The sequence below is a fragment of the Hyalella azteca genome, unplaced genomic scaffold (genome assembly GCF_000764305.2).
Source record: "Hyalella azteca isolate HAZT.00-mixed unplaced genomic scaffold, Hazt_2.0.2 contig15626, whole genome shotgun sequence".
Lineage (NCBI taxonomy): Eukaryota > Metazoa > Arthropoda > Malacostraca > Amphipoda > Hyalellidae > Hyalella > Hyalella azteca.
Genome location: NW_025945469.1, coordinates 20,980 through 31,662, shown reverse-complemented (window position 1 = coordinate 31,662; position 10,683 = coordinate 20,980). Strand labels below are relative to the sequence as shown.

The 10,683-nt window shown below is 44.5% G+C and overlaps 1 protein-coding gene across 1 annotated transcript; it reads left to right on the top strand.

Moving 5' to 3' along the window:
* Nucleotides 1-7,391: 7,391 nt before the first annotated feature.
* LOC108667833 lies at nt 7,392-8,543 on the top strand. Its single transcript, XM_018154905.1, has one exon. The coding sequence runs from the start codon at nt 7,392-7,394 to the stop codon at nt 8,541-8,543; it is 1,152 nt and encodes a 383-aa protein (XP_018010394.1).
* The last annotated feature ends 2,140 nt before the right edge of the window (nt 8,544-10,683 follow it).

Below are 10,683 nucleotides of genomic sequence, written 5' to 3'. Positions count from 1 at the left end.
AAATAACGTGTGATTGGGTTATGCTTTTGTAGACAAGATAACTTTTGGTTTACTTGTCACAAAAAAAATAAAATATGCAGATATATTTTGCTGTAGGAGTCAAGATAACCTTTGGTTCTTAACGTAACCCTAATTTCCCTCGACTAGTTCATCCTGTCTGCGACAAGTACTTCTTCTATCCTGGTCATCTTCACGAACAAAATGACATGCAATCCCAAACCTAACCTCAGATTCTATTAACTGGTTTGCCCTGGCTTTGCATGCACTTGCTCAGTCAGAGACATTATTCTTAAAAAGAACTAAACAACAGTTCTTTCCAGCAACGGAAGGGACTCACAGCGCCCGCACAAGAACGCCGGGCAGCGCGCAAGGCGACCCAGGCCAAGTCCTACGTGCTTCGACATTTGTCGCAAAAAATTTTAAAATATGCAGATATATTTTGCTGTAGGAGTCAAATTTTTGCATTACTGGCATAGCAGCAGAGAAGGTAATAACTCTTTCAACAATATTTCTCAAACTTTACCGATTTCTAGTCGAAAATTGGATTTTTTGTTTCAAAGTTTCACAATGACGTTGAATTAAGCCTTTTCAGCTCACGCAAAATTTATAGCATAAAACCTATTCGCATACCACAATATGCGATAGAAAATTGCCTAATCAACTTCTTTGATCCCAGAAACATAGGCCAACAAGTTTCAGAACTGTAACGATATATCGTGCGAAATTGTGATACGCTGCATGTCTTTTATGCCGACAAGTTGCGGTCAGTTTGATGAAAGCTCTGACGTGTACTGGCAGCCATCGCGTAGCCCCCAATATGATGAAGGGTTAGAAAAAAAGCGAGCTTGAAGGGATGTTTTCTGTTGGCCCGACGATAAATAGGCAATTTCATTTCAATAAATCGAAGAAAAAACAACTGTCACCGCAATTTTGTTAACTAAACCCGGCATAATGGCAACAAATGTCGCATCGAAATAAGTGCAATACCTCAGAAAGACTTGTTAGCGCCACTCGTCTGTACTCACGAGGCTCGTAAACTTCCAGCTTAATGCATTTAGCTTAGCTCTGCGTTATCACGCATTTTTACAAAAGGACTAATTTTAATTACGATAAATATTTTATAGAAATAGTAATCTAGTTCAGTGTATGGACAGCGTGATGGTTTGACCTCTACAGAACGCACTCGGGCGCCGCGCTGGTAACATGCAAGTTCTTCAAATATTTTGACTGAGGATACAATGCCTCCTGAGCCGCTAGTCCAAGTTCCGGATTTTCATTTATAAACTAGAATAATTACCAGTGAACTGGAAAAAATTCCTGGGCTATTCTATTCGAGGAAAAGCTGTAAGTGTGTACCTAGTGATAAACAAAAAATAAATAAATAAATATCCGTTCTAAAAAACCTAAAAATTCAAGCTCACATGTATCATATCTTTGATAAAAAATTCACCAATAATTGACTCAGGTACAGATAATTCTTTAATTTTGATCGTCATCGATTGAATGACACTCATTGATCTATAAAAAAAGCACCGAGCTAACCTGCTTCGGAGCTCTATCGTTCTCTTACATATCAAAACTTTCATGTACAAGTTTTATTCATTTCAACTTCTATTCAATTTTAAATTATTAATTTATTTCTACTAATGGAAATTACTTTTTAGCGGAGAGTCTTATGAATGATCCAGAGCAGTTGTCAAAATGTGATCAAAAATAATCATTTCTCTACGCCATGTATATTACTAATTAAGTAATCAAGGTAATACATTAAATGTGCGGCTCAAGTACGTCTGGAAACCCGCCAGCTGAGCTACAGAGTACAATATCTCGAAGCGATACCACGTTCAGTAAACACCGCAGTGATATTACGTTCTTCTTGAATAACTCGTAAAATATTATACTATACTTCGACTAAGTGAATATGTTTGGAAATTACAAAATAATTGCCAATATAAAATTTAAATAATTTATAGTTTTTAGAACGTATCCTATAATTGGTTACGAGGGCCCGCTTCTTTTGAGGGCCCGCTCCTCAAAAGAAGAGTAGAACTCTGAATAACAGCAAAGGTGACAAGGTGCCCTGCTGATGACCTGTCAAGGAGCCCTGCTGATGTTGGCTGGTGGAAGTGCTAAAATTGAATAAAAACTAAGTAGAACCAAAAAGTGAAGTGGAGTGACCAAAATCCCAGTTGTGCTCAGGCTGGGAGGTGTGCTACCAGCATACCCGAAGCCTTCAAATCAAATTAAAAAAAAAAAAAAGAGCCTAGAGGCCAGCATTGCCCAAGATCAGCATATTTTTCATCCTCCCTTCCGTGCGTAAGCCTGCTAAAGGGCGGAGTAGACTAAGGGATTATATGTTAAACACCAAAGGTACAAATCCCCTTCATGGAAATTAACCATCGAGCTAATGAGAAGCAAGCCACCAATACAATCGCTCTACAGAGTCTCGTTTGAACTGTGGTAGTGAGTGGTTGATCATAAAAAGCTCCTGCTTTGAAACCGGCATTTACGAAAATCCATATTGATATTCAAATTAGATTGTGCAATCATCTTACTTGAAACCTCATTCATCTAACCTTGTGTTGTGTGTGTGGTAGGAAAGTGGAAAAAAATGAAAGAAGGCACGGGCCACGGCGAGTGCCGCAGACTTGATTGATCCCGGAGCTGACTCAACAATAGAAAATCTCACTACATCACAGCTACAGCATTTCCTGGAAACAGAACCTAGTCCTACTAGTGTTACTGTTACAATGGAAAATGACAATTGACATACCAGGAAACATAGTGGCAAAGCAGAGAGTTTTTTAGACTCTCCCTCAAGTTCATTTTTGAGTCCTATAAGTAGACCAGTAAAGTATCCTGGATACCAACATTATAATACTTAAGACATTTGATTAAATCTCGAGTAAATGAGTAAATTAAAAATGAACTGATTCTAAAAGAGCTCTGGTTTGCCACTATGCCAGGAAACTCCCATGAAGCTATGGAAAATGCAAGTGTTTTGGTTGGCCAGAAGAGGAGGGGATCTTTTTTGGAGGAGCAACAACCTGTGAGAAGTAAGAAGAATGCACCACAACGGAACTTAGGCCACTGCGAACAAGAAACCCATCTCCCATCAGGCCATCATCTCTAGCCATGCCTGATCCTCTTCCAGTTTCTCTTTCTGAACTTCATGATACTGTTACAAATCAGAACCTTGACGGCCGAGTGATATTGGTCCGCCCAGTCTCCGCAGAAGACCGCAAGATTCTGACATCGCCTGCAAAACTCTGTAAGATACTTGAAACTCCACCCTACAATAAGATAGGCATATCTGATGTACGTGTGAATATGCGACGACAACTCCTTGCTATTGAACTTGAAAGAAATGATAAAGACCAAATAAACTTCTTCCTCAACTTAAAAAAAATAGGAACATGGAATGTGACATGTGCATTACCATCAAAAGGCAAATATCAATATATGTAGTTTCCCCAATTGACCCAGATGTAGAAATAGAAGAAATTCAAAGACAACTAAGGAATGAATGTAACTTTAAAGTTATAAATATCGAGCGCCTGAAGCGCCATGAAGGTACCAGGCAGGTGCCTTCAAGCTCATTGAGACTCACTATTGAGTCAGATATTCTCCCTAAGAAAATAAAAATTGGCTTTATATCCTACACAGTGCGCCCATATGAGTTTCCACCACTCCAGTGCTACAAATGTCAGAGATATGGACATGCAGCTGAGGGTTGTACCAGCAGGGAGCGATGCCTATTATGTGCAGGACCACACAGTTACCGAGTCTGCAGCAGCAGTGTTCACACCTGTGCCAACTGTGGAGGTCCTCACAAGGCCAACTTTTCGGAGTGCCCTATACGCCCACGCAAAACAGCACATGTGACTGCACCAAATGTGGAGGTCCCTCCAAGCACCCAGAATCATAGAATAGCAGATTTCAGTAAGTACCCAGCTATTAAGCGGAGCAATAACAGAAGAGACCAATGGGCCAACCCACCCCAAAACCATGCCAAAGAAAACACAGGCAGGTGGAGAGGTCAAGGAGAACAGCCAGGTACTGGCCTTGTTAAGCATATTACCCATGCAACCGTCCACCATAGAATGAACAGCCAGGCTATGGACACAGTCATTCCTTTGACTAACACCCAAACTTACTGCTCAGTTGCAGCCACCCCCCGCCAAATGAGTCAATCTACTATTCCAGCAGGTCAACACAAATCCCCTCATACACATCCCTTTCTGCTGCCAGCCCCAAATGAACACCCAAGGCTCATTGAAAGCACTGATTTCTTTGAGCGTCTTGGCAGATTCCTTGTGGACCTACTATCATTGCCCCTGCATCAAGAATCCCGGGATAAATCTCATTCCCTGATTCGGACTGCAATGCAAAAGCACTTTGGTGTAGACCTACCATCAGCTGCGCCATCACCCCCAGCATCCTGCAAATCTAACAAAAGATCTCCGAGAAACCGGAGCCCAATTGTAGATGCTGCCCCTGCTATGTCTCCCTCTGCTAATGATGTTTGCTCTGCTACAGAGGACCTTTCATCCTACTTAGATGTATCTGATTTTGAACTTGTCTCTGGCTCTGAGCCTGATCATGTAGAGCTTCCTTCAAGAGCTCCTTCCCCTGCCAAGTCTGTAGCCTCTGAATGTGTAACCCGCAGCAAAGCAGGGAAGAAGAATGAGACACAGTCTAGCAATCTGAGCTCTGCTGGCCTCCCTTCAACAGTAGCCCCCCCAATCCAAAGGAAAAAGAAAACCCAGCTGTCCCAGCAGAAAGGTAAAAGCAACTAATGGCATCCACACAGTTGTCTGAGTTCTCAATAATCTCACTTAACTGCAATAGCATCTACCCACATCTTGCAGAAATAAAACTGTTGCTGTACTCCCAGAAACCAAGCATCATGTGCCTCTCAGAAACTTGGACTCAAAATAATTATTTACCAACATTTCATGGCTACACCCCATTCTGGTGTCACAGAGATGGTCGAGGAGGAGGCCTGTGCACCTTAGTCAAGAGATCTTTATGTGCTCAAGAAATATCCCTACATAGGTACCCGGCAGGCTACCTGGAAGTTCAGGCCATCAGGCTCTGCCTTAGAGACAATAGTCACATCACCATCATGAATGTATACAATCCAAACAAACCAATGACATATAATGAAATATCTTTTTATGTAAATCAACTGTCCCCCACATTCATTATAGTAGGGGACTTTAATGCACATCATAGTCTGCTTTCCTCCAATTGCTTGCGCCCAGATGTAGCAGGACGCTCTTTGGAGGACCTCATAATGAACACCTCTGCAGTATTACTAAATGACACAGACTTCTATACATATATTGACAGACGCAGTGGAGCGAGGGGGTGCCTGGACTTGGTCCTTGTTTCTGCTGACATTGCACCACTCTTTGAACTAAAACTACTACAGGATGTTGGCAGTGACCACTTCCCTCTGTGCTGCAGCACCTCTGCCATTATTGTGGATGCAGGATGCGCCAGTCCCCCGTTGGAAGATTGGGAGCCAGTCCTTAACCTCTTTTGCAGGAGCTGTCGCTCCGTCCAAACTTATATGCCCAACATCTGTGGATGAGCTGAGCCAGGATGTCTCACAGAGAATACTTGATGCCGCAAACATAAGCATTCCTCGCTCCTCAGGACATCCCTTCACAAGGCCATCTACACCATGGTGGGATGATGAATGCAGAGAGAAAGTGAGGGCCCGCCGGAGAGCACTTCGAAGCTTGCAACGACATCACTCCCAAGCAATGCTGATAGAATATAAGAAGTGTGCCGAGGCAAGGTACTGCATCCGTCAGCATAAACAAACCTACATAAGACAGTTTATTGAATCTATCTCTTATACAACTACAATATCAAGTGCATGGAAGAAAATACGTATGATGCGGGCACAGACCACCAACACATCCTTCCCACTAGTGCATAATGGACTCCTACTGGTTACAGCAGAAGAGCGTGCTAACCTCATTGTCCATAATCTACAAGAAACTGCTCAACCCAATCTTGTTTATCCTCCTGAAGATCTCTGGGAGCAAATTCATAGCAGCTGGTCAATGGACTCAGAGTATAGCTCAGACTTTACCACTGCAGAACTTGCCTACGGAATGAAACGCTTGAAAATGACCAGCCCTGGCTCAGATACTGTGCACAATGCATTTTTGAAAGCTCTCCCAAATACCCTTCATCCTCTTCTCCTTGACCTATTCAACCAAAGTCTACAGACTGGTGTGATCCCCCACAGTTGGAAAGAAGGTCTCGTCCTGCCAATCCTCAAGCCTGGCAAGGACCCTGCCTTTGTTCAGTCGTACCGCCCTATTACTCTGCTTTCTTGCATGGCAAAGTTAATGGAACGCCTTGTTGCACGGCGTCTTGACTACATTGTGGAGAAACAAGGACTACTCTCCCCTAGCTAATGTGGCTTCCGGCAGGGCAAGAGTACCATGGATGCCCTCTACTGTCTAGAGCATCATATACGCCAAGCGCTTGATTCTGGGAACATTTGCATTGTGATACATGTAGACCTGAAATCTGCATTTGACAAGGTTTGGATACCTGGTTTGCTATATAAAATAGCTCTTGCAGGGATTTCTGGCCCTTTAGCAAGATGGCTACATAACTATTTAATGGATCGCAAGGTGAAAGTCAGACTGCGGGGGGTATTATCAGACACATGTCTCTTGGCATCAGGCCTGCCCCAGGGCTCGGTGCTCAGCCCACTGCTATTCAATCTTATGCTCAGGGATCTCCCACAGCTACCCGGAGTCTCCACTCATATCTATGCAAATGACATAACAATAGCATGCCAGAGCCCCACCTTGATTGAAACGAAATGCACTATTCAACAATACCTTGACCTTCTCCTGAACTTCTGTGACACTTGGGGCCTTGCAGTTAATGTGGAAAAAACAACTTTCCAATACTTCACGAAAAAGCGAATCAATATCCCAGTATTGAGGTACAACCATCATCCTCTGCGCTATGTGCGGCAGCATAGGGTACTGGGAATGATACTCGACGCCCCGCGACTCCGATGGGGTCCTCACATCACAGCCCTCAGAAGTGATGTATTGAAGCGCATTGGGATAATGAAACATTTAGCATCTCCAAACTGGGGTGCAAGTGCTAAATTCCTGCGCACCTTCTATCTTGCATATATACGTGCTAAGGTAGATTACGGCAGTCCTCTATATGCAGCTGCCTCCCCCAACCTTTTAAGAACACTGGATGTTATCCAAAATACCTGTCTTTGACTCATTCTGGGGGCAAGGAAAACCAGCCCCATCATATCATTGCAGGTGGAAGCACGGGTGCCTCCCTTATCATTGCGACGCGAGTTCCTTGGAGCACAGTGGCATTTGAAAATCATGCACCGCCCCAGAGGTGACATCACGGCAGAAATACTGAGTCATGGACCTGAAGTTGACACATCTGCTCTGGCAGCAGGAGCAGGACTGCTGCAGCAGTTTGGAGAACCAAGATGCCGGCGCTCCCATCTGGCACAGGTTGACCCAATCCCCCCCTGGTCTCCTATACAACCAAAGGCCTGCATTGACCCTCAATTACCTGGAGGTATTGATCTTGCTTACGGATTCAAGACGCACATGAAGGAAAATTACCCACACCACCGCAAAATCTTCTGTGATGGCTCACGGCTGGGAGACAACTCATCAACTGCCTGTGAAATATTTATGCCGGATGAGGCTCGGGCTGTGGCTTGGCGCCTCCGCCCGATGCATGGTATACTTTTTGCCAAACTTTATGCTATTCTGCAGGCCCTTGTCATGATATCTGAGAGGGCGCCAGCACAGTGGGTGATATGTTCTAATTCCAAGTCAGGCTTGCAACTAATAGGATCCCCAAGCACATCTTGCACTTCTATTGTATTTGAGATCCGTGCACGCTTACTGGCTCTGCAGTCTACACCTGGGGTGACTGTTGACCTGCAGTGGGTAAAAGGCCATGCTGGAATACATGGCAACGAAGTGGCTGACAAGGTTGCACAGCTGGGTCACTCACTCGACTTCTCGGTACTCTCACACATTGAGCAATCAGATCTCCAGAGCTGCCTACGAAGAGGATTGCGCAAGCGCTGGCAAGATTTGTGGATGATGGAGGTAAATGCAAATAGAAAGGGAGTCCACCTGACCACAATACGCAGCAACTTGTCTCCTGTCCCATGGGTGGTTGCACCTACCCGTAGAGCTGCGGTAGTCCTGGCCCGACTCCGCCTGGGCCATGTAGGCCTTGGTGCATATTTATTTCGCTTTGGTATGTCACCCTCTCCAATGTGTGGCAACTGCAATGTGGAAGATACAATTGAGCACTACCTTCTCATCTGTGGATTGCATCGGGAAGCTCGGCGGCTGCTGGAAAATGCGGTGGCCACCTACGGTATAGATCCTCTTACAGTCCGTGACCTGCTGGGTGGAGGAGACTTCCCACAAAGTGCCCAATTTGCAATAGTAAAGGCCACAGTTGCGTACATCAAGAGTACAGGACGCCTAAACAGCCTCTGAAAGAACAGCAATATTTTCCTGTGACATCACCCTGACCTAATGGAAAACTGTTGAAGATATTTTGATTAATCCAGGTGCAACAAGTGCCCTGTTGAGAGCCACACCAGTCACCTCAAAACGGATAACAACAACAATCGCTTTACGCCGTATTTAAAACCGCCTAACAGCTCTATCCCATGCCGTCTAACCTCCTCACGATTTTTGGTAAGCAGCTCCCTACGCCATACCGCTGTTGATACACAGCCAGCACTCCAGCCCGTCCGTTTGTCGCAGCTGTTTCCCCCCGGCATAACTCTACCTCCACGCTTACCCCGTCTCCCTGCCTTTTTTCACCGACTGCCAGATGGCTTTTCTTAGTTTCTACTCACTTGACTGCATTACGCTATGAAAAGAGGATCTATACGAGTTGTAACCTAACCTAACCTAATTTGGATAAGCATTAAAGGTTTGCAAGATAAGCCTCCGGTTAGCCATGCGATAATGGTGGAGAGTCGGGGTAAGTGGGGGGGAAGAAGATGCTGGGGGATAGTAACTAGTAAGGCAGGGAAACAGTGACGTGGAGTTAACGTCTTGCGGAGTAAGTAAGGCGATGACGCAGTACCGTTTGGTACAGATCACATTTGCGGCAATGCAGTGTGGTCAGCGGACACTTAGGATAACAGCATGTGTAAGAAGTGATGGTATGGGTTATAAAGCATTGGAGAACAATGTATTGACCATTAACTATGTGGAGGAGCAGCTTGTGTGCTTAGCTGCTTAGATGCCAGGATGACAATATCTATAGCATTCAGATGGTTGATGTTGGCTCCAGGGCTGATTTGAGCGTTAATTTGCTGGTCTACGGCTGCGCACCCGCTGTCGTGACTACTGACTCGGGGGTAGTGCAGCCGTGGGTAACAAATAAACTCGTAAACAGGCCCTGGGCCCAACTCCAAACATCAGCATGCAATATCTACATATAGCCTCAGATCAATGAGCTGTAGGTAACTCTGGCTAACAGTAAATCCGCTTTGCACAACACAGCCATTGCTTCACAAGTTCACAGAGCCGGAGCCCAACTGGCTGGAGCCGCCGAGCGCAACAGGTGGCTGGCGGCGCAGGTTGGGTTACATTACGTTAGGAGTAGTTGTTACGGTAGGGCCTGCTGCGCTCCGGCCAGTTGGGCTCCGGCCTGTATGCGCTCCAGCCTGTGACTGAACGGCGCTGTACCACTGTTGTTGTGGGCGCTTTTTGTCCAAAGCCATGAAGATGCCCGGCTGCATAACCTGCATTACGCTCGGGAAAGTATATGAATCGCACTGTGGACTTGGGCTATGCTGACCTCTAGCTATCCACCTGACTCAGTATGGGGAGTTCTGTTCCCACTGTGGACAAAGTGTCAGAATATTCAAATATCTTTGGTGACTAATTATCAGCTAATTATGTGCCTTCAGAAGATATTGGCGACAAATTCACCCTAAAATAATTTTTAACAAATTTATAAATTCACCTTCGGTGACTCTGCTTCCAGAGACTCCTCTCACTGAGTCTCAGCTGACCAGCTGAGTATAAATGTATTCTTCTATATTGAATGAAAAGGTTTTGTTTAACGATATGAATTTAGTTAGTAACTTAGTTGGATGAATGAATGGAGTCAAGCAGTATTCAAATGCGGATGAATCAACTTGGACAGTGGCGGCTTATGCCTAGCATCAGTGTCAGTGTGTAAATTTCACTGCTCATATCATAGTTATTTTTGCATCATCACATGTTCCTTCCATTGTACCTACCGACCCATAAATCCTTGTCAGGTCTGAATTTCTTTGTTATAAAATAGAATTGGCCTAATTCTATTCTGAATTTCTATTTTTTTTAAATGGAATTCCCAATTAAATTGGTACAAATATCTTACTGAGCTCATTTATCATGGCAGTTTTCCCTAAATTCCCGGCGCACTGTAACCCATGCAATTATCGAGCCCGATCATAGTAGATAATGTAGATTGTTGTTTCACTAGTTACTGTGTTCTGTTGACAAAATAGGCCTAATTATGGCTTATTGATTTTTTTGGCTGACAAACATAAGTGGCTAATCATGCTCTGGCAACAGATCTCCAATGACAATGGCAACATTTTGAGCTTGAGAGGGCGATCTTGGCAAC

Coding starts and splice junctions, on each gene's coding strand:
- LOC108667833 (XM_018154905.1), top strand. CDS start 7,392: ATGCACCGCCCCAGAGGTGACATCACGGCAGAAATACTGAGTCATGGA.